The sequence below is a fragment of the Corylus avellana genome, chromosome ca1 (genome assembly GCF_901000735.1).
Source record: "Corylus avellana chromosome ca1, CavTom2PMs-1.0".
Taxonomy (NCBI): domain Eukaryota; kingdom Viridiplantae; phylum Streptophyta; class Magnoliopsida; order Fagales; family Betulaceae; genus Corylus; species Corylus avellana.
The window spans coordinates 8,410,126-8,433,304 of record NC_081541.1 but is presented as its reverse complement, the minus strand read 5'-3'; the positions used below and the strand labels follow the sequence as shown (position 1 = coordinate 8,433,304).

Here is a 23,179-nt window from a genome sequence, read left to right as displayed (position 1 = left end):
TCAAAACTAAAACTAGTATAGAATCTTATTTACAATCGATTATGTCACAAGAAATATCAAATGATTACTTATATTAATATGTATGGAGAATTATGTATTGAGAAAACTTGAATACAAATATTTGATTAATATTATTTTTTTTATGTTAAAAAAAAACCCCTAGAAAAAGGAATTTTAAATTGATTGTTAATATTTAATATTTGATATAAAATTAATAATATTACTAATTTTGAAATTAAAAAGCTCCTTCCTTTATGCCGTCCCTGGTTGGTTTGGTACAAATGAAAAGGCAAATTCTTAACTTATATGGCAAATTTTTTTTTTAAAAAAAAAAAAATGAGGGGGAGGGAGTTCACGTGCGCCATGTGCTTGTGTGCAGTCGGCAACCTTTTTTTGACGATGAGATAAGAAATTAGAAAGTAGTGATGTTCCTCTCTCTTCTCAAAAGCTCATCTCACGGATCTTGCCTCTCTCCCCCATATCTTCCTCTTTATATATATATATATATATATATATATAAAACACCCCTAGCATTTATACAAAGGCGTGGAGAATTCATTCGTTGAAACTTGCAAGAAAGATCTACACAAACTCCCTCTCCTTGGCAAAAAAGAAAAAAAACACAGCAAAATACATCATCTCAATGGCTTCATGGAAGAAGACAATCACAACCCCCTTCAGAAAAGCCTGCACTTTCTTCAACCAGCAACCGAGGGATCATCAGAAGAAGCCACAGCCAGGTAATTAATTATCCCATGTTGATGTTGTCGCCCTAGGTAGTAATGTAAGCAGCAGCAGCACTACTTATAATAATAATAATAATTTAGTTAATGTTTGGTGCATGATTTGCAGGGAATGATAATGAGAATCGTGGGATGGATTTGCATGGCGAAGTGATGGCCTGCGGGTATGAAGATGTTCAGGTGATGTGGTCCATTCTCGACAAGTCCAAGCCCACTGCCTGCAACATCACTTCTTGATATTCTATTCTACAGCCCAACCCCCAAGAAAAACAAAAAACAAAAAAAAAAGAAAAAGAAGAAGAAGAAGAATATTCATGTTTTCCATCATGCTAGATCTTAACCTTTCGGATCTGGTTCAGGGTTGGGCTGATGATCCTGTTCAAATGGTGGCAACATGAAGGAATTTCCCCGAAGAGGGACCCAAAAATGGAGGTTGGAGTGGGCAGATTAATATAAAATGCCCTTTTACATTTGGTGCTCTGTAGTTTAGCTTCTTTCTTTCTTTTTCTTTTGGTGAAAAAATGTTACTGTTTATAGGGAATCCCTGTGATTAATGAATATCATGGTGAGATTTTGAATTTTGATAGAAACCCAGATTTTTTTTCTCTTTCACTTTTGATTTTTGCTTCTGCATTTTGTGTTTCCGATCAATGATGGGTTGAATTTGGAAAGGCATTTGCATTTCACACCTTATCCCTTTAGGCAATAGTCACGGACTCACGGTCTTGCTATTGGAAGATTGGATTGCATGACATCACTTCTTTAAGAGTACAAATATCTGATTAAGCCACGTGGCAACATCTGATAGCTAGTTGATATTTTTTTCTTTTAGCTAAGGTTCATCCAATAGTTACTGGATGTTCCATGTCAGCTTCGTGTAGCCTTCCATTGGGATGAAAATATTTTCCTTTACATTGAAGCGGCTATAAAGAATGTGGTACCTAGCATTACTATAAAGAATGTTATTTGTTGATACGACTACTACAAAGATTACATTTTCTTTATAAACTGACAGTTTACAAACCGACACTTATCACATTAATCATTAAACAATTAAATTTATCTATTGAATTTTGTTAGTTTATTTTATTTTTTTGCTACGTGTCACTTACTACTTGAGCCACGTATTACAGTTAAAATTATAATACTTCCAATATTTTTACTTATTAAATTGATATGTCAAGAATTAATTGATTGGAGAATCTTTAAGATGGAGCCCTATGAGCCACTAATCCATTCATTTTCTCCGCTCCACCTTCCTTTGTACTGGTTGGAGAACTCCCAAAAGATGCTTGGAGTATTACTACTTTTATTACAATTTTCAAGTTCACGTGACACTGTAATGTCAGCCAAAATCAAATTTAATTACCTAATGACTGAAATGATAAGTGTCATGTGTGTCGGCGTGAGGTCCTTTTGATTTCAGGGTCGAGAAATAAGTGCTACCTATGCATTAATTTATGTCTGCCTAGCGCAGATCTGTTATTCCAACTGAAGATTAGTTATAGGTTAACGGATGTTTGGCGTCTTTGATGTGTAATATTTTAGTTACGACTTTGATCTTTTAGCTTCGGCTAAGATATTTCAGAACGTTATGTTCTGTGATTGTAAGAGTTTTAATGCTCTTGATTCTTCTATTAATGAGATAAAAATGATTTTCCTTCAAAAAAAAAAAAAAAAGAACTGTCACATCAACCACAATCAAATTTAATTGTCTGATGACTGATGTGATAAGTGCTACGTAAATTGCCTAATCAGTTTGTAAGAGATTTGTAATAAAAGTTGTAATACTTTAAAAGGTGATATTTAATTACGATTAATAAAGCCCATCAAACAGAAAGTATAAAAGAGCTGAAAGAAATCTGCAAATATACTGGAAACTAATCCCTAATTTAAAGTTTGAACCTATGAGTTCCACCGTGTTCACTTGTCAAATATTAGACACTTGTCAAATATTAGACATCATCTTTCTACAGAGAAATCGGGGAAAAACTAGACAACAAAAGATACCAAGTTCATTGTGCAGACCTAGAATTTAGGCTATTTTATGAGTACAGCAAAAGGCTTTTTATCATGGTGAAAACTCCAAATCAGCAGAGGTGCCTCAAAATCTACATGCACGCCTCTCAGAAGTGTTGATTCACCAAAAATTCCTCTCTTCTCTTGCTTCAAGGGCATCCACTTCCTCATTAGATAGAAGATCAACAATGGGTTCGTATACATCCCACTCCTTTCTTTTCCTGATGCATTTGGGAGCAACAGGTTACATAACTATTAAGCGTGCTAGAAGAAAAACGAACAACTGAATAAAATCATAAGAAAACACAATTTATCCAAATATATCTTGAGGATAGAGGACTGATTGAGAATTTCCTAATCAAACAACTGACACTATACAGCTTGGTAAACAGAAATGGAATTACACTTGCAAATCATTGAATGATAATTCAGGCATTTTCAACTTGGGAAGATGGTTTTTTGTGAAGACATGAAAGAATTGATGCAACATTTATTTCTATTAAAGGTGTGTTATACCTGGTGAATGGGAAAGACTGCCATTGTGAACAACTACAGTCTTTAAGCGACTTAGTTGCCCAACTTTAAAGTGGTTTTATGGTTAGAAAAAGATTAGAACAAGAGTATGTGATAGTATGTGGTTCATATGTAAATGATAACAGTATATTCAATATGCAGAAAGGAAAGCTATTTCTCTTTTAATAAGTTATCTTTTCTTCTTCTAAAGAGGCTGTGTGGGACATTGTACTTGAGAATATGGAGAGGCAGGTGGAAAAGAGTATATCTTTCTAATGTTAAGAAGACGACTCTAATTTCAAGTACCTTAGCATAGATGCCATCATTCTTTATATCACTCTTCAGATCCCGGTCTTAGTTTTATGAAAAAAAAAAAAAAATACTGGGCCCTGAATGCTGGGCCTTAAAGAAGGTATTAATGCATGTTTGAATGAGTTGAAAATGAATATACATACCGGACAACAGTAGATTTATGACCAAATAGCTTCATCAGGTCCAATACAGCACCACCTGCTTTACTGGAAGAGAAAAAAGAGTGTTAGTGACTCGTGTGTAAATTTATTTTCTTTCTTAGGAGGTGCACACAGTAGTCTTTCCATAATGTTACATTCTAAAATTCAAAAGAGCAATAACATTATATTATTTCAGAAGCAAATTCATAAGATCATACAATCATTATCCATCTTCTTATCCTAAATGGGATATGAGCAACATCCGAGAAACGAGTATACAAACCTGGCTGGAGCATGTTCAGCCCCGCGGCGACCCTTCTTGCTTATTCTGCTTTCTCTTGCAGAAGCTACACTTTGAATTGCAATCTACAACATGAAATATGATAAGAACATAGTGAATGAACCAGTATACCTAAGTCATGGCATGTCCACCAACCTTATAAGGTGCAAATGAAGACAAAAAGGAGGAGAGAGAGAGAGAGAGAGAGAGAGCTAGCAATAAAATCTAAACCTCAAAAAGTTGCTCTCTAATTGCGAAGGCAATTGCAGGCTGCAAAAACAAACCTTGGGTATTAGCATGTTTTCAAGAACTTGAAATTAATGTGTGTGAGCATGCGGGTGTGTAAGAGAGAGAGAATAATGCCTAAAAGTCTAAGACACATGAAAACAGTTCTGACTTTCTTCTATTTCTTCTTTAAGCAATACCCAAGAAGAAAAATCAAAATGTTGTCTCTAGCACCCAGAAAATACCATTCATTGGTCCATTCTACATGACAGTTAATGACACACAAACAAGAACAGATCTAAGCAAGCAACACTGCATCTCAATTTGGGTCTTTTTTCAGGGCATATACTGCCAGACCACGAAGGGTATGGAAACAACCTCTACTCACCCATACATGGAGGCAATAATTAATTTTTTTTATAAATGCTATAGTTATAAGTTGTTCTTACTCCAACTTCAGGGTCTTCAATGCCCTGATCTCTGCAGAAAGTTCTAGCAAACTCTTCAGGGTCACTCTCAAAATTGTTCAAGTCCTGAAATCCAAAATTTCACAAGCAATCAAGCCTAAAACGAATGCTTAAGCACGTCAAAATCTTAAAAGATAAAAGCATGGATATGCACTATCAGCTAAACATGAAGTTTAATGTTCGTGTCATATGATCCAGCACATATTCTTTAACCTTACCCACAAAAACTGGTCCTTTATAAGTGTATGATTTACTCGAAGATCAAGCTGGGAAGAAAGTACAATGGATGTTCTGTTAATAACTAAACCATCGAAAAGGAGTGAACAAAAAAATGTAGATGACAAAAGTTAGCTAAAATAAACCTTAATTGGAACAATCTTCTCCCCAGTGTACATATCCTGCCCTTCAAGTGATCGAAATTCTGCTAGCTGCGACTGGTAAGCAGAGACCAACAAATAATACATATGAATGAATGAAGCAATCTAAGTATCAATGTCCACCATAACAAGCAAAGGTGTAAGCAGGTAGGCAATTCCATTTACTTGAATGGATGAAGCAATCTGCGTTATGAATGCTGGAGGGAGCTTCAAATCTTTCACTGTCCTTTTCGCAAACACCGCCACCTCTGAATCGGGATCTACATACACCAATCAAAGTTCCCATATATGAGGGCAAACGAAAATCGGCGCCATGGGTATACCTAAAAGTGCTTACTTTTTGTGTTGGGATTGAGTCAGAGATGCAGAAGTAGAAGAAACATATGGGGGTAAAGGAAAGAAAGAATTACCAGAAGGGTTCCAAGTAAAAGCATCTTTGAACCTCTGGCCGTCGATTTCGATGTCCAGACGAATTGGCACCAAATTCTCTGCAGTCGGCCTGTGTCATATCATTGCCCACCACCATCATCATCATCATCCCCCGCCCAAAACGCCAAATACATCGAAAGAAAAATTTGAACTTTACTTACATCCTGAACCTGACGGGAGCCTTATAGGAAGTTGACGCCGGAGCTTTCATGGAGCTCCAATGTCGAATAAACACTACAAAATCCCCCAAAAGACCTCACGGCGTCCCACTGACTGTGCGCCACTCCTCCCTCGTCTCCGGCTGTCTTGCGTACTCTATGCCCTTCCGTTTTGCCACCGATCCTGACCGTCTTCTAGTTGACCCACCGGAACCTTTTAGTTAACGATTGCTCAAATTTAAGGGAAAATAAAATAAATAAATAAATAAACTGGTCTTTTAAGTTTTTGCCAATTTTAAAAATTAGTCCTCATATTCAATTAAAAAAATAAATAATAAATAATTGTATAATAACTCCATGAAAGGAGTTTCTAAAATTTAAAAATTTGAGAAAAGTATAATAAATCTCTCAGTCAGCTCTCTAAAATTTAAATCTCTTTAAGTTTTTTTTTTTTTCGAAAATTTAGTTTTTGAGTCAATTAAAATGATAATAAAATCTATGTTGTTAAAATTTTTTAACAGACGTTAAGGTAACTCAACACGCACCGTTTTACCTCATTAAAATATTATTTTTTTATTAATTTATTTTTAAAAAAAAGTTGAAGGTGCCACCCCTGGCCACCACCCAACCCTTATGGGGTGACTTGCCCTAGGGGGGTTTGAGGTGACCTGCGAAAAACTCCAACCCCCCCTGGGGTGGCTGACCCCAGGGGTGGCCGCAAGCCACCCCATGGGTTTTGGGGTGGCCTGCAAGCCACCGCCAAACCCCCCTAGGGGGTGGCCCGCTGTCATCTCTGGCCACCCTTAAATTTTTTATTTTATTTTTTAAAATTTTTATATTTTATTTTTTAAATTAAATTAATATTTTAATCGGGTAAAACGGTGCGTTTTGAGTTACCCTAACGTCTGTTAAAAAATTTTAACGGCAGGAATTTTATTGTCATTTCAATTGACCCAGGAACTAAATTTTTGAAAAAAAAAAAAAACTTAGGGAAATTTAAATTTTGGAGGGTTAACTCGGGAATTTATTATACATTTTCCAAAAAAAAAATTAATTTTTTTTTCAAAAATTTACTCCATGGGTCAATTGAAATGACAATAAAATCTTTATTGTCAAAATTTTTTAACAGCCGTTAGTATCAATCAATAAGCACCGCTTCATCTCATTAAAATATTAATTTTTTTTATTAATTTAATTTTAAAAATTTTAAAAAAAAAAATTGAAGAGGTGGATAGCCGTACTGTTCTTCGTCGTCGTCGTCTTGGTCTCCCTTCGCGCCGATGATCAGGTCGAAGCCGCCGACTCGGTGAGGAAAAGACGAGGTTCATCTCTCGCTTTCGCTTCTCTCGATTCGCTACTACGAGAAGATGAATTTCAATAACAGAGGCAGATGACTCTTAATTCTCCATAAATATTTTTAATTGCACCTTTTTATCTTCTTGGCTTCGCTAAATGTAGCATTGAGTTTCCTTTTCTCGTTTGGATTTGATTTGGGTATTGAGATCTAGATCTGTATGCTTACTATGCTTCACAGCTTCAGCGTTTCCCTGTTGACTTTTGCGATTGTTGTATAAATTGAAATGGAATTGTGAAATTTGTGTATAAATTCATAATAACGTAATGATTAGGCGTATCCTTTGATTTTCATTCCTTAGCTCAATTGGGTTTCCGTTAAATTCGTGTTTGGATGCGAGGAAAAATGGGGGATGAACCTGACCAAAACTACATAGATAGAGGTGGATAGGAGGGTTTGGAAGATGCATTTACCCAAATACACACAGAGAGACACAGCCAAATGATGTTGCAGTAAATGTCTGGAACTGGCGACATGCTTTCTGGATCTTCCTACAGCCTAGTTTGCTAGAGACACATAGATGAGTCCGTATGAGATTTGATCTGTAAAAAAAGCCAAAATCCTCGGGAGGACGAAGTTGTCTTATTGTTCGTCCCTATCCTTTGAGGAGCAGCCATGGCTTTACCCTTACCGACAGGACTTCTTGCCCCAACCCCGGCGAACACACCCCAGCTCTCGAAATTTCAAGAATTTGCAGACTCTATCGCTGGAAATTAATAGTTTTACCGGTGAGATTCCGGAAGAAATCTTTCATCTACACTTGCTCTCGAGGATCAACGTGAGCGCCAACAATCTCAGCGGAGAAATTCCGACTTCAATTTCGAGCTGTACCTCTTTAACCTCCGCCGATTTCAGTCGAAACAACCTGTTCGGTGATATTCCCAAAGGGATTTCCAAGCTAAAGGATCTCAACATTCTCAATTTCTCGAGAAACCAGCTCACAGGCGAAATCCCCAGCGAAATCAAATTCATGACGAGCCTCACAACGCTGGACCTCTCGGAAAACAATCTTCGAGGAACAACTCCCACCGTCGGGCAATTCTTGTTTTTTTTTTTTTAAAAAATTTTTTTTTTAATTTTAGATTTCAATTTTAAAATTAAATTAATAAAAAATATATATTTTAATGAAATAAAACGGTGTGTTTTGAGTGAAATTAACGGCTGTTAAAAAATTTTGACTGTAGAGATTTTATTTTCATTTTGATTGACCAATGAGTAAATTTTCGAAAAAAAAAAAAAAAAAAAAACCTTAAGCATTTTTAAATTTTAGGGTTGACTCAAGGACTTATTATACAATTACAAAAAATAAAAAATAAAAAAAAATCACTCCCTCTAATTTTATTACCTTAAAAAGATTTACTCCAACAATTTTTATTTTTATTTTTTTTTTAATTTCTCACAAAATTTATTGAATTTTAATTTCAATAATAATTTTCACTCTCATGTAAATGAGAGGGAGAGGGTAGCATTTTACTTCTCCAAATTAAACACATTGTACTAATTTTATTTTATTTTATTTTTGTAAAATTATGATTATATCTTAAAAATAATAAAATATATTAAAAAAAAAAACAAAAAACAAAAAACAAAACCCTCAAGTGGAGCCAATTTTTTAAGTTTAATTGCCCATGGAATTATTGGATATCAACAAGTTGTCAAGTCACCGGCAACTATGTGATAAATTAAGAGAAGAGTTAAAGGTACTAAATCTTTTACTAAAAAATAAATACTAAAATGATGTGAAGTGTCACTTCTTTTGGAATTCATCAAAAAAAAAAAAGTGAGTGGGATGACAAAATGGATAAAGGAGTAAATAAAAAATAAAAAATTAATTTTTTGCCATCTCACATCATTTTTTCGAATGAAATTTAGAAAATGAAAAAATACAAAATTAATTCATATGATTTACCTGATTTATAATTAGCTCTTTATGGTATCAAAATGAACTTAGAGGCCTATGTATTCCAAAAAAACAATTTAGTTCCTACAATCAAATTCCATCCACTAATTTAACATATTTTATTTATGTGATACTGACTTAAATATGACAAATGTCACAATTTTATTGACTATGATATTTCACGCTATCAGAATCTAATAAGTCAGTGAATAAAATTTGATTGTCGGGACTAAATTTTTTTTGGCATACATCAAGGACCTCTGAGTTCATTTTAATACCATATGTAAAGCTAATTACAAATTAGGTAAATTATAAGGACTGATTTTACATTTCTTTCTATTTTTTTTTTTTTTCATGCATTACTCGTGGTTAATAACCATATTTGGTGGCTTTGGGGCAGCACATACAGTCCCAAGGTTGCTTCACCTAATTACATCATTAATTCTTCTTAATGATATTGACTATTATTGATGCAACCTATTTGACCGCACCTATGCAGTAGTTTTCACTACCGCATAGAAGCCTGATCCTTTCCTTTTATCCAAATAACATTAAATTTTTGAAAATTTTATTTTGAACATATATAAATCTTTAAAGTTACAATCATTCTCTCTACTATCTCATGTGCTAAGTAGACAAGAATACTGAAAAATTGACACTTAAAAAGGTTGAGTAACATTTAAAAAAAAAAAAAATCATAAATCAATTGTTAAAAAATATATAACTTATTTATATTTGAATTAAAAAAAAAATCATCCAGTTTCGTCCTTGCTTAAGCAAATTACAAAAGGAAATAGCCTGGAAAAAAGAGAAAAATACTTTTTTTTTAAAAAAAAAAAAAATTATTTTAGGTATCAACTTTCTCAAAACACTTACATCCAATTCAGCATTTTAGTTATTCGCTTTCACTTTTTTCATTTAAAATATTCGTTATTTATCTACTTTTACTATTCCCAAAGGAGAAAGAGAACAAGATTTTTTTTTTTTTTTTAATTAATATAACTAAAAATTTGTTGAGCAGTCTAAGCACTCTAGCAACTCAGCAAATCTCTAGTTATTTTGTTGAGCCGAATGTAGAGTATTTTTTTGCTACAATGCTAGCCAATATAACTTTTTAGCTATTTTGTTGAGCTGATGTTTGTTGGACACGGTAGCAACTCAACAAATCTTTAATTATTTTGTTGAGTTAGATGTGGAGTTTTATTTGCTATTGGCTAAAATAGCTTTTTAGCTATTTTATTGAGGCCGATGTGAGGGAGGTTAATAGACACTTACGATAAGATAAGATAAATAATACCTAACTAGTGATAAACAATAAACCTAAAAAGAAATTAATTATAATCCTAATTGATAACCACTAATCCTTATCAAATAAAGTTCTACTTTAATACAAATTCTAATCAAACACCGTTTCTAACCCTAATCCAAACAAAGCCTAACATTATATCATCCACTATTGTCATGTTTGTGGCAAAGAAATGGAAGAAGTGGCAGCTTTGGCCTTTGCGACCTTCAGCCTTTTCACATTGCTTAAGAAAATCCTGCCAAAGCCAAAATTGTTAAAACCTTAGGAGGAAAATTATTGTAAAGCCATGAAAGAATATATATATATATATAGGAAGGTAAATTTGCTTTCTCCTTAAAAAAAGAAAAAAGAAAATCAAAGAAATAAGAGATAGACTTACTCCCATGGCACATCTCCAACCATCAACCAATCCCCTTCCATATCTTCATAAATCAACACATGATATTTTTCGGAATGAACCCGATTAGCACCCGAGTCTGTTGTATACACATGTGAGTGAAAATTAATTAAGTATCTAACATCCAACCACCTGTAATTCTGTCTCTTTTTTAATTCCGCTATTATTCTCGTATTATTGTAGCTTCATTATACTTCAACAATAAAATGTTAATAAAATTGAATGAATCTTATTCATATAAAATGTGGTAAATTATTTAAAAGTTCAAAAAAAAAAAAAAAAAAAAAGGAATTCTGTTTTGGTACTTACAGATATTGGTGGTGGGGAACATAAGATTAATGGTTCTGATGAGGCTATCATACTCATTTTGAGCAAATACATTAACCTTTCTACCGATCGGAATGCCGTCCATGAAAACCTTGATAAACAAGGAGGGACGATCCTGCAGATCGTTTAATGGCTGCTGCCTGAAATGTGAGAACATGGATGAGGAACCGGAACCCAAACAGGAAAATCTTAACGTTTTTGTCTTGAAATGTTTGTCAGATAAAAAGAAAGGCCAATCGCATACCTTGGGCTGGCAGGGACGCCATTGTCATCAAAGGATGAGGTGCTCAGACCAAGTTTCAGGTCAGTGGACACATCTTCTCTTTCATCCATGGCAGTGAAAGAAAACTTGTGTTGGTGAGAGAGCATAGAGTCGGATTGTGAAATTCAGAGGGGTGAGTTGGAGAATTCTTCTTGAAAAAAAAAACCCAATAAAGCAAACCAAGAAACAGAGTAAGAGGAGATCAAACAAGTTTTCCCAAGAAAGCAAACCAGAAAACAGAGTAATTAAGCGGAGATCAAAAAAGTTTTTTACAAGAAAACGAAGAAGAAAGCAAACCAAGAGAAACAGAGTAAGCGGAGAGAGTGAGAGTGAGAATTGTTGGTGGTTTGGGATACGTCTGATGGTATTTGTAGGCCTCGGAGGTGCGACTCCGAGCAGGCGAACATTTGCCGGGAAATTTCCCGACATGAAAGGTCGCTTTTTTTTTCGTGTGTCACTACTCTCATTCATGTACATCAAGGAAGGGTCTTTGTGATTTTGCATTGTTTTGTTTTTTGTTTTTGTTTTTTTCTTTATAAGGTACATAAAAAAAACAAGCACAAAAGCAAAACAAACAAACTAAAGCTTAACTAAGAAAAGTCGGGGAAGGGGAGTCTTTTCCACTAACAACAGGAAATGAGCGAGGGGGAGCTATATGAATGCGGTTAAAAAAAATCTGACTGGCCAAATATGCCACATTATGGGCACAGAAGTTTACCGTTCTACGAGATAATTATGAGATAAAAATATAATTTTTAGTTGAGAAACTGAATACAAGCGGCTAGCACAAAAATCTTAACCCAATTAACAAAGAAAACAAAAACCAAAAACAAAGAAATGCGCCACTTTGTTCCAGGAAGACAAATATCATAGGGAGAAGATGATGTCACAGATTACGTTGTGTCTATTAAAAGGATAAAGTGATCATGACTCATAAGAACATTTCCGGCACTAATAAGCAATTGATTATTATAAGTCATTTGCCTGTTCTGCTCGAGATGCTTTAAGAAAGAACTTAATTAAGATTCGTCCTTGTGCTCTACCCTCCTTAAATTGCAATTGCCACCAGTGAGGTTCTGTTCCCATAGAGCTTGACACAAGTCACAAAGGTAAGATAATTTTGGTCATAGAAATGTTTTGTTTTCATTTGTTGTCAATCTCTGTATAAGAGATGGGTAAATCTACCATTAAATATGTAAGACTAAATGTATGTCATATAAATTTAGTAGTGGATTTGACAAAATGATGAATAAGAGATGAATTCGTAACATTTCTCTTTTGGTCAATATCCAATTACAATCATGCCAATGCAAACGCATGCTGGAGATAAATGTCCAAGGAACATTAGCAAGGGACATAAATTAGCTACAAAATGATGTAAAACTTTGAAAATTATCTTTCCATTTGCTTGAAATAAGCCAACAGAACCAGCAAATCAGTGGTATAAATAGGTAGGGCACTAGGCACTAGTCCTTCAATAGGTCAAAAGAAGCACCTTATCTTTTCTTAAGAAGCAAAACTTAATTAGTGAATCTTCATGTAATTCTTCCCCAAAACAAGAAATAAATTGACTTCTTGGACTTTTTAAAAAAAGTTTCTCCACGCATGACTCTTTTAGGTGGAGTGTGGATGTATTATATATCAATGTATTATTAAGAACGCTAATATAATAATTAACATTTCTAGGATGGTTGCGATTAATCAAAAGGAAAATAACAAAGGAAACTTAATTTGTTGATTTTCTCAGCCAAAAACCCTTTCATTAATTTTCCTGTCTTCCTTAATCCCACTTAACTAAATGACCAATTGATTAAATAATATAACAACCAGGTAGGCAGAACTATACAAAAAAAAAAAAAAAATGCAGAGAAAAAAAAAAAGTTTTTAAGGGTATATTTAAAAAGAAAAAAAAAAAAACAAAAACAAAAACAAAAATCTTTGGGAGAGTTTTAAAATTTTGAACCCTCGTCACTCCCGATAACAACGGTGTATACAACAATATTAATTTGTACACAAGGTGAAGAGTTTTGTCTATGCATTATCCAACACATAAAATTTACTGAGCCGGACGCAAATGCTCTTCTAGTACGAACGATGATCATACATGAATGTAGCAATAAGTGAATGCTTTTGTAATCGAAATTGAAGTTATCAAAAGCATCATGGCGCAACTCATGCAAGTTAACGTGTTTGTGATTTTTGTATGTATTTTTAATCAGATTAATAGAGTATGTGATGTTCATATATATTTTAAAATTGAATGCGAAAATTGAATTAATATTCTAAAAGTATTTGTCAGTTTAATAAATTTAGTTAAAAATTAAGCGTAATACATTTTATGGATGAGCTAATTACGTTGATATATATAATGTTGGTGGAAGGAATTGAACAAATTCAATAATCTAGCATTTGTCGGCTCTCGTCACCTTCAGTCTTTTCACGTTGTTTAAGAACATCCTGCCAAAGCCAAATTTGATTAAATAAGATAGGAGGTGTAAAGCCATGAAAAAAAAAAAAAAAAAAAAAAGGAAAAACTTCAGTTTGGTCTCCTAAACTTCCAATCAATTTGATAAAGCCCCCTAAACTTTCAAATCTCTCACTTTTGACCCCTGAACTTTCAATTTTTATCATTGTAGACCCCTTTGTTAGTTTTCAACGTTAAACTCAAATTGTTTGACTTTTTATGCTCATTATATCCTTACGTTAAAACTACACCATTTTGGACCCCAAACTTCAGCACCCACCCAGCCAAAAACGACACTGTTTTGGGCATTAAATTATTATTTAAAAAAAAAAAAAACACAAATATTAAAAAAAAAAAAAAAGGTGGAACCACTCCCATGGTCAAGGAGGTGGTCCGGCCACCCCCAAAAGGCCAAAAAAAAAGGGGTAATGGCTTTGTGGCTTTTGGGGGTGGACGGACCAACCCCAAGGGCCTGGGGTGGTTTCGGGCATTTTCGAAATTTCAAGTGGACTGGATGGGAGTATAATGGGCATAAAAAGTCAAACCGTTTGAGTTTAACGTTGAAAACTAATAGAGAGGTCCAAAATAAGAGCAAATCAAAGTTCAGGAATCCAAAGTGAGAGATTTAAAGTTGAGAGAGACTTTGTCAAATTGGCTGAAAGTTCAGGAGGTCAAATTGAAATTTTTCCAAACATTTATCTTATTTAACTATCAATAAATTCGTAATGTCCCTTTTAATGTTTTAATTTTTGCAATGTCCCTCCAATTTACTATTGCATGGTCTCATATCGTTATTTTAAATGATAGAAATTAATAATAGTAATAATAATAATAAAATAGGAAAAAGCGATTTTTTTTTTCCTTTTCTTCTAAACTTTTAGTTAAGAGTAATTTTTGTTGTTTTAGGCGCGGAAGGGAATATTGCTACCTCAATGATAGATCGGAGGAGAATATTACAAAAATTGAAAGATTAAAAGAGACATTGAAAAAAAAAAAAAAAGTGAGAGAGAGATGTTAAGGTGTGCTTACTCCCATGGTACATCTCCAACCATCATCCAATCTCCTTCCTTATCTTCATAAGTCAGCACATGATATTTATCAGAATGAACTGGATCATCATCAACACTAGAGTCTGTTGTATATATATATATATATATATACACAAAGTGAGTGAAAATTAATTACATATCCCAAATGATATATCATATGAATAATAGTAATTAATATAACACAATTGAGCCCAAATTTATCAGCTTAATTAAACTTTTGAAAGCAATGAATTTGAGCAATTAAAGTAAGAAGTAATTATATATGTTTTGGGACTACTACTTACAGAGAAATGTGGTGGGGAACATATGGGCAATGGTTCTTATTAGACCCTCATAACCATCTTGTGCAAATAGATTCAACTTTCTGCCAATGGGAATTCCTTCCATGTAAATCTTTATAAATAAAGAGGGTCGTCGATTCTCCTGCAGATCATGATGTGATTTCCCTGCATCTTCGCTCCTCAGGATTGATCTGATGGGCGGCCTGAAATTAATGTCAGAAACATTATAAGCAACTCAAACGGGAAAATCTCACGAGTTTTGTCTTGAAAATGTTTGTCAGATATTAATCACATACATTTGGGTGGCAGAGAAGTCATTGTAATAAGAGGGTGAGATGCTCAGACCAAGTCTCAGGTCTGTCGTCAAATCCAATCTTCCTCCACCACCACCACCACCACCGCCGCCGCCGCCGCTTTTGCTATTAGTTTGGATTGGAAGCGAGAGAGAGGAAGAAGAGGAGGCAGCAGCTGAGTGGTTGCTGCTGTCTATGGAAGAGGATGATGAATGAGTTTCCCTTCCCATCTTCTGTCTTTCTCTCTCCCTCTGCATATATATATATATATATATATACACATGTCCACGACGAAGCTTTTGCTCTATTATGGGAACCCTTTTCTTCTTTTCCTCTTTTATTTTTTTGTTTTTGTTTTTTTTTGCATGACTGATGGCTACATTAATTGTTGCTTTAAACTCTAGAGAATCATTTTCAAAATATGTATACAGTTTTTCAACTTTCACTTATCATCGATCATTTGTGGGAGTAATTGATTCGTTGTTCTTCTTCTGAGAAATGATTTTGGTATGAAAAGAAAATAAAAAGAGGGAAGGATTCATCATTCAAACCAATAACTTTCACCTAATGAGACATCATTGTCGGTTCATTACGTTACTTCTTAGGACAATTGTTTTGAGATGTTCCTTCATATTTGCTTTTCTCTTTTTCCTTTTTCTAATGTATAAATTATAACCATTAATTAAAAGAAGAAAGACATATTGAAATTCGTTTCTCCACATCTAAAAACTTAGTTTCGCCCACGAAGATAGGTTAATTATATATAATTTTCAGAACAAAAAAGTATGTATATGCTCTTTAGCCTTACAAGGTATACAATGCCTGGTTAATTTGCAACCAATTAAGCTTATTAGGAGTCTAAAATCTTGAAAAATCTCTCCCCATTTGCTTGAAATAAGCCAACAAAACCCACTAGTACTACTTCTTCAATGAGTCAAAAGGAGCATGCACTACTTTATCTTTCGTCAATTTCCTCCGACAAAAACCCTTTCAATATTTACTTGTCTTCCTTAACTAAGCACTAACTGAGTGGTAAAATATATTCGTTTTTCCTTGTAGAAAAAAGGGTACAAAAGTTGGTGAAAGTTGATTCTAAGAAAATAGGTTGAAGAACACATGATGGAATTCAGAAAAAGCAGTGACCCGAGCGATTGGAGAAAAAGAAAGTAGGGTTGTTGGGTGGGGGGCAAAGGATGGACAACTGGTTTCAAACTTGCAAGTTAGAAAAAAAAAAGTGTAAAAGTCATAGGTGGTTGGGTTTGATGGAATGTTTCTAGATAGGACCTTTAATTTTATCCAAGAAGTCTCTCAAAAGAGACTACACTGAAAGAGGCAAAGTTGTATGGGGATACCATTAATGTCTCTAAGTGAGAGGAAGATCACAACAGGCATTTTCACTCATTCATAAATGAAATTCATATGCATGCCTATAATATGTAAGAAATTGTAGTCTTTCACACACAAATATATAGGTGAAAATCATCATTGGGTGAATTTTATATGTACTTTTATTTGTTATTTCATCTCTTTCACTACGATTACTTCAAAGAGTGAATATACACTTAATAGTATGTTAGCATTCCTGCCCGTATATAAAAGCGGCTTGTATCCCCTCATGAAATTAAATATTAATGTATAGCCTAATATGTGCATGCTAATTACATATTCATACAAGTAGGTGCTTGCTTTAAAAGAGAGGGGAACAAGAGAGCAAGCTTGCTCCTGAAGAAAGGTTATGTTATGTGGGTTGCAACAAAGGTAAAGGAGAAAATTGGTTTCCCCCATGTTGCTTCTGTCAGACATCTTTCTCTTTTCCCAATGCCTTTTTGTTTTTGTTTTTGCAAAGCACTTTGTGTACAGCTTAAGCATGTAAGTAAATTTCTCCCCTAGTCTCTTTCACTTTGTGTTCAAGGCTAATTTTATAAATTCATTCCTTAGTTTTTTTTTGTTTGTTTGTTTGTTCTTCTTTATTATAATCAGGAAGAGATGATAAAAAGGAAAATGTGAAGAAAAGGAAGTCGTGGAACCTGAGTTTGGGGAAGTTGCAGTCATATTCTTCTGATGCATCTCATAACAAATCTGTTGAAAAACAAATCCCTACTCCCTAGACCCTAGCCATGCCAATGGTTCTGGTCTCCATAGAGAGGTGCCATCCATCTGATGCATGACCCACAAGTAAGCAGAGTTGGAAGGGTGGGGCCGCATGATCCTATTTCCAGGCTTGCTTCGTCAATCATGGACCTTTCTTTCTTCCATCGCATGGAAGGATATCAAAGGGTGTGAACATACTTTACGCAATTTATGTCTTCACTCTGGAAGCCACGTTTCTTTTATTTTTTAAACTAGGCCAGGACCAGCTATTTATATCATATTCCTGCCACATTGCACACTTGTTAAGAAAGTAGATAAGGCTGAACCCCCACCCTCCACCCCCCCAAAAAAAAAAAAAAAATTCACACCAATTATTTGCTCAAATTACTAGGAAAGTGAATAAAAATTCATAACAAAAATTAATGCAAAGGATGCCCACAATTATTTAATAAATAAAAAAACAAATGTATAAGAATAGGACGGCCAAAGGGTGACCGAATAAGAAAGGCCGTTCAGTTTCGGTAAATGTCATATAGACAAGTATTTGGCCCTATCTCTATATTATCTATATATTTATTATATATATCCAATCTACATATTATTAACAAAGAAGCCCCAATCACAACCGGAACAGAATAGACCAAAAGAAGCAGAGAATCAGAGATCCGAAGGAGTGCGAGGGTATTTCCGAACCGAAACGGCGGAAACCCACATCGCTGTCGTACAAACGTAAAGTACCCAAAACAAGACAAACGTACGACCATTAGGTAAGACGAGCTTATGTACTGTAACCATAATAACCATCTTTCTTTACCCTGGCCTGCACTCAACCAACTTTTCGTCCTAAATTCATCTCCTCTCTGAAGAAGGGAAAAAAAAAAAAAAAAAAAAAAAAAAATTCCAAATCGGAGAAGATGATGCACATGACCTTCTACTGGGGGACGGACTTGACCCTCCTGTTCGATTCATGGAAGACCTCGTCGTGGGCCAGTTACTCCCTCACCCTGCTCGCCTGCCTCATCGTCTCCGCCTTCTACCAGTACCTCGAGGATCGGCGCGTGCGCCTCAAGATCGTCTCGTCCGGGAAGCCGCCGGCGCAGATCGAGGCGCCTCTTCTGCAGGGGAAGATCCTTGGAGGAGGGGGCAAGTGGTCGGCGGCCAGGATCGGCGGGGCTTTGCTCTTCGGGGTCAACTCCGCGATCGGGTACATGCTGATGCTGGCCGTCATGTCCTTCAACGGAGGGGTCTTCGTGGCTGTCGTGCTCGGCCTCGCCATCGGCTATTTGTTCTTCAGGAGTGGGGATGACGATGCTGCTACGCTTCTCGTTGATAATCCTTGTGCTTGTGCTTAGATTTCACCCCCCCAATAATCGGAAAAACATTCCAAATCATTTCCCTTTTTGGTTTCTTCTTTAATTTGGGGGTTCAACTGTTGGAAAGCTTTCAGTGATTTGTAAACTATTATAAGATGAATTATGTGAGAATGGAGTCTATGTGTCATCTGCCTCACAGTGTATATGTAATTCTGCTTATTATGAAACCCAATTGTTTGTGTGTTCAATTTTCTGTGTTATTTGCCTCATGAGTCTGCGGTTTTCTGCACTCAAAATCAATGTATTGGGAACCAAAAAAAAAACAAGTGAAAATCAAGTTAAGTTAATTAGCATGAAAACAGGGGTTGGATGAATAAGGAAAGAACATAAGCACCATCTAGAATTGGACATTTCTCCAAACTCCCAACCCCCAAAATTCTGCATTTGGGTTAATATGCAGGAATCATTGCCCTCTCTCCTTTATTGAGTAAGCTTTATTTATGAGTTTAAGTTAGAAGAATTAAGTGTGTTCAATGGATTCTTTCTTCTTTCTTTTTTTGGTTATTTGGGGCGAATGCCTTGTGGATATAAGTATACTGATGGACAATCGTATGTATATCAGAAAATTCAATCCAAGAAATGGCAATAGGCCTTTACTTCTTTAGGGGTTAGAGAGGAGTGGTTCCAAATGAAAACATCTAGCCATAAGACTATAAGAGGACCGATCGAGAAATCTGTCTTGAGATTAAACCAGGGCTAGAACTTCTTTTTGCCATGGAAGGTAGAGAGTTATTTTGGTTTGGAGTTTCTGCCATTAAAATGAAGGATGTAGATGCTGAAATCTGGAATTATGATGAAGATTTTACCAAGTTGATTAGGCAATCTGGTCACCTGGTTGCTAGTTCAAGCGTCCAACAGATGACATGGAGTGTCAGGACAGGCAAGGTACTAGAGCATGAAAATGAAGATGTGACTTCTGGTAAAAAACACCCTGGAGCTAACCGTGGAAATGGCGTATCATCCAAAGGAGGTAAAAGACCAAAGCTACAGCAGTCAGCGATTCAGAGTGCTCCACTGCAGTAGTCAAGGTGTTTGTTCTATTTGTGAGAGGATGACAATGAAGTGGAGGAGATGAAAATGAGGAAGAAGAGGAGAATGGAGATGATAATTACTCAGGAAATGAAGAGACCATGACTGTAGGAGGTAATCGGCCAAAAAATGAAGCTAAGATTATCCCCTTGGTTGAAGCTTCGGGAGCAGAAAGCTTGGGAGGGAAAAATCCCTCCAATTTCCTAAATTCAAAATCTACTGACACTAGGTAAGAACCTTCAGGAAAAGCTCTTGCCGGAAAGTTCCCTCCAATTTCCTAAGTCAGTGCTCCTGGGACATTGGAGGGACGGAACCGGCAATGTAACGAGAATGTTAAGAAACATTAACAGAAGCAGCAATGGAGGTTGAAAGATGAGAGGAAAGAACTGGCTGGTGAAAAACATATGAAGCATCTTCTTCATAATGCAAAAACCAGCAATGGGAACAAAGGAAACTGGGACGTCACCTGGTAAAGAGATGAGCAACACTGGGGAAGCAAAGGAGAACAAATTCGTAGGAAGTGGCCTCCCCTTGTAAAGAGGAAACAAAGCAAAAGTTGGACCTCAACACAGCGAACAAATTTGAAGCATTAAGGTTCTGCCAAGGAGAGAAAGAAGGAGATGATGATGATGCAAGTCCATCTACTAACCCCGTAGCAAGAGCATGTCATGTGGGGCAAAGGAGAATCAGAAGCTATTAAGATAACTATGGTCGGAGATGTCCCAGTTTGTTAAAAGAGAAAGAGACATATTTGGTTTCCCAAACTTGTTAAAAGAACATCCTCGTGTATCAGGCAAGAACATCAGCCACACAAGTAATTCTGTAGTGACATCAATTGAATTTTACAGAGTAATTCTCTGAAGCAATCCAAAACTATAATTTGGTCGGTTGTCCATTTCATTCATTGCCATTGATTCAGTGGAAACCAGTAAACTAAAATTCATTTTTAAGATTAAAGGAAAGCAGTAATAATATATCTTTGAACAAAAATGTTGCAACTAGCCTCAACAACTAATTAGAGTAACTTCTAAGCATGATCTTACCAAATCTATATGGTAGTAATTAAGTTTCAAATCCAACTTTATAATCATTAAACCTGCTCCCCAATGTCGACAACAAATCTTATTAATCCTAAATTCACCATGAAGGAAGAACACCAAAAATGGTGTGCCCTTGACAATCCTTCAATAAATCAAGCAGAAAGCGTGAACAGTTGGATCCAAATCCACTATATCCCAATTTCATTCAACGAATTTTCATGATCAAACACGTTCTCAGACCTCAGTGTTTCATCGCCAAACATAAATCACTAGTGAAGAGAAGAAGCAAAATAGCGGCGCGATTATAGTAAGAAGTAAACAGAAGAGGCAGCAGCACGATGTAAAGGGAACTAGGGAAGGATAGAGTTGATTTTAAAGGACATACGGGAGATGGCGAGGTAGACTACGAGCTTGAAGAAGAACTTGCGGAGCTCCTTCCCGCCGATTTCTCTTCTGTCACTGCAACTCTTCAGGTAAACCGGAAAACTGATTCCGATTGCTTGTAACTGTTCCTTTAAACCCTGCGGATACTCATCAATTTCATGTTCACTAATTAAAAATAATAATAATAATAATTCCAAACAGTGAAAGAATTACTAGGAAATAGGGCGTGTACCCCACAGCAATTTCCATGAAGCAGAAGAAAACAAAATAATTGAAGAGCAAACCAACAAAAACGTCGTGCAAATGCACCCCCAAAATCTTCAATTTTAAGAACTCTTTTTCATTTCCCCTCTGCAGTCTATACCCCGCCAATACCCAAACTGTGAAACGATCGGATACCGCCATGACGACGCCTCCCAAAGCCGACTACTACGCCCCTTTACCAATACACGTACCCCAAAGCTACGTCGTTTTAACCCCATACTACCCCTCCCCCAACCGTGGCCGCTGCCGTATGATCTGCACCTTTTCACTAGTCCTCCTGGCGGCCATGGTGTACCTCTTTTGGCCTTCCGAGCCGGACATGAAGATCGTACGGCTTCGGATGAAGCGCATTCACATCCACACCGTGCCGCGCGTGGCCGTGGACATTTCCATGTTCGTGACAGTGCGGGTCCGGAACACCGACGTGTACTCCATGGACTACAGGGCGCTTGAGGTGGCGGTTGGCTACAGGGGTAAGAAGCTGGGGCACGTGCGCTCGGAGCAGGGGCACGTGAGGGCCAGAGGGTCGTCCTACGTGGACGCCGAGCTGGACTTCGACGGGGTCGAGCTCCTGGCCGACCTGGTGCACCTTCTGGAGGACCTGGCCAAGGGTACGGTGCCGTTTGATACTGTTACGAAAATAGAAGCCCAGCTGGGCCTGCTCTTCTTTCAAGTCCCACTACTGGTAAAACTATCATTGTCATAAATTACTACTTTATTTATTTATTTCATTATTTCATAATTAATTAATTAATTAATCCGTTTATAATTCAGAATATAATTAATTAATCCGTTTATATTGTGATTACTGAATTTTTATTTGAACAGGCAAAAGTATCATGTGAAGTGGTGGTAAATACGATGAATCAGACCATTGCCCGTCAAAATTGCTATGCTGAGGTGGGTAGAAAAATTACAGTTTGATCTTTAAAATTACATTTTAACATTTAAAATTGTGCGTTTTCAAAAAAAAAAAAATCACTTCATTACTTACAATTTTTAAAAAATGTAATCCCAAGTGATTCACTTTCTGCAATTTGGTTTAAAATCGTACTTTTTATCTAGAAAACTGCAATCCTAATCGTAATCGCACCCTAATCATACTATTTAAAGGAAACACCCATGAAGTTGTTATACTCATGACTTGTGTTGATGTGATCAGTGATGATTAAGATGTAGAGGGCAAAAGCTGAAAGGAGTGTCCCGCGCGTGTCCAAGTTCCCTCGGTTTGAAGCATGGATAGTCCATGACAATATTCGGGTATATCACATACCGGATTCCTATATATTTTGTAATGATATGATAAATTAAATACTCTAATCTAGGGGGTGTAAAAATACATATATATATTTATTTATCATCCGGTAGCCTATTACCATGTGTGAAGTAAATATTATTCTTACTTTAATACAAGTTTAATTGTCTTTGTGAAAGTGCTTTTGGGATTAATCAATCCAAAAGTTATTTGTTTTGAGTTGATTGGAGGCTTAATTGAGATTGTTTCCCTTTCCATTACGTTTTCTAAATGACATTTGTGGGCAACATGTGCAATAATTTCTCATGTTTGGTGTTGATTAGTTATAGCTAGTGGATGGGTATTTTTGTTTTAGAAAAAATGTAAAATTCGTACTTGTGGTTTACCTGATTTACAATTAGCTCCATGTAATATCAAAATGAACTCAAAGGTCCTTGAGGTATGCTA

The 23,179-nt window shown here is 35.8% G+C and overlaps 6 protein-coding genes across 10 annotated transcripts; 3 read left to right on the top strand and 3 right to left on the bottom strand.

Annotated features, from left to right (window-relative positions):
* Positions 1–435: 435 nt before the first annotated feature.
* On the top strand, positions 436–1,429 carry LOC132167337 (uncharacterized). Its single transcript, XM_059578283.1, has 2 exons — positions 436–740; positions 853–1,429. Exons 1-2 carry the CDS (start codon positions 644–646, stop codon positions 978–980), a joined length of 225 nt encoding a protein of 74 aa, XP_059434266.1. The 5' UTR covers positions 436–643; the 3' UTR covers positions 981–1,429.
* A 1,102-nt stretch (positions 1,430–2,531) lies between these two features.
* Positions 2,532–5,913, bottom strand: LOC132185988 (chromatin structure-remodeling complex protein BSH). Of its 2 annotated transcripts, XM_059599798.1 has the most exons (10): positions 5,667–5,913; positions 5,487–5,575; positions 5,242–5,336; positions 5,062–5,133; positions 4,918–4,965; positions 4,682–4,765; positions 4,239–4,277; positions 4,011–4,093; positions 3,731–3,793; positions 2,532–2,983 (listed from the first exon to the last, which is right to left on the bottom strand). In XM_059599798.1, the coding sequence occupies exons 1-10, from the start codon at positions 5,714–5,716 to the stop codon at positions 2,884–2,886; spliced, it is 723 nt and encodes a 240-aa protein (XP_059455781.1). In that variant the 5' UTR covers positions 5,717–5,913; the 3' UTR covers positions 2,532–2,883. The 2 variants fall into 2 exon arrangements, with proteins under 2 accessions (XP_059455781.1, XP_059455782.1); XM_059599799.1 differs by lacking the exon at positions 4,918–4,965.
* Positions 5,914–10,234: 4,321 nt separating this feature from the next.
* On the bottom strand, positions 10,235–11,729 carry LOC132168098 (auxin-responsive protein IAA20-like). Of its 3 annotated transcripts, none has more exons than XM_059579177.1 (5): positions 11,507–11,729; positions 11,192–11,360; positions 10,930–11,087; positions 10,603–10,699; positions 10,235–10,458 (listed from the first exon to the last, which is right to left on the bottom strand). In XM_059579177.1, the coding sequence occupies exons 2-5, from the start codon at positions 11,314–11,316 to the stop codon at positions 10,377–10,379; spliced, it is 462 nt and encodes a 153-aa protein (XP_059435160.1). In that variant the 5' UTR covers positions 11,317–11,360; positions 11,507–11,729; the 3' UTR covers positions 10,235–10,376. The 3 variants fall into 3 exon arrangements, with proteins under 3 accessions (XP_059435160.1, XP_059435161.1, XP_059435158.1); XM_059579178.1 differs by having other exon boundaries at positions 11,192–11,357; XM_059579175.1 differs by having other exon boundaries at positions 11,192–11,729.
* A 1,749-nt stretch (positions 11,730–13,478) lies between these two features.
* On the bottom strand, positions 13,479–21,535 carry LOC132167736 (auxin-responsive protein IAA31-like). Of its 2 annotated transcripts, XR_009438711.1 has the most exons (6): positions 21,446–21,535; positions 21,215–21,350; positions 17,324–17,670; positions 15,007–15,206; positions 14,703–14,805; positions 13,479–13,666 (listed from the first exon to the last, which is right to left on the bottom strand). XR_009438711.1 is itself a non-coding variant. In XM_059578761.1 (4 exons), the coding sequence occupies exons 1-4, from the start codon at positions 15,551–15,553 to the stop codon at positions 13,612–13,614; spliced, it is 612 nt and encodes a 203-aa protein (XP_059434744.1). In that variant the 5' UTR covers positions 15,554–17,313; the 3' UTR covers positions 13,479–13,611. The 2 variants fall into 2 exon arrangements, 1 of the variants encoding a protein (XP_059434744.1); XM_059578761.1 differs by lacking the exons at positions 17,324–17,670; positions 21,215–21,350; positions 21,446–21,535 and adding an exon at positions 15,300–17,313.
* Positions 18,005–18,948, top strand: LOC132162596 (copper transporter 5-like). The gene has a single exon (XM_059572866.1). It carries the CDS (start codon positions 18,302–18,304, stop codon positions 18,737–18,739), a length of 438 nt encoding a protein of 145 aa, XP_059428849.1. The 5' UTR covers positions 18,005–18,301; the 3' UTR covers positions 18,740–18,948.
* LOC132167735 (uncharacterized) lies at positions 21,457–22,903 on the top strand. Its single transcript, XM_059578760.1, has 3 exons — positions 21,457–22,162; positions 22,306–22,377; positions 22,640–22,903. Exons 1-3 carry the CDS (start codon positions 21,617–21,619, stop codon positions 22,640–22,642), a joined length of 621 nt encoding a protein of 206 aa, XP_059434743.1. The 5' UTR covers positions 21,457–21,616; the 3' UTR covers positions 22,643–22,903.
* The last annotated feature ends 276 nt before the right edge of the window (positions 22,904–23,179 follow it).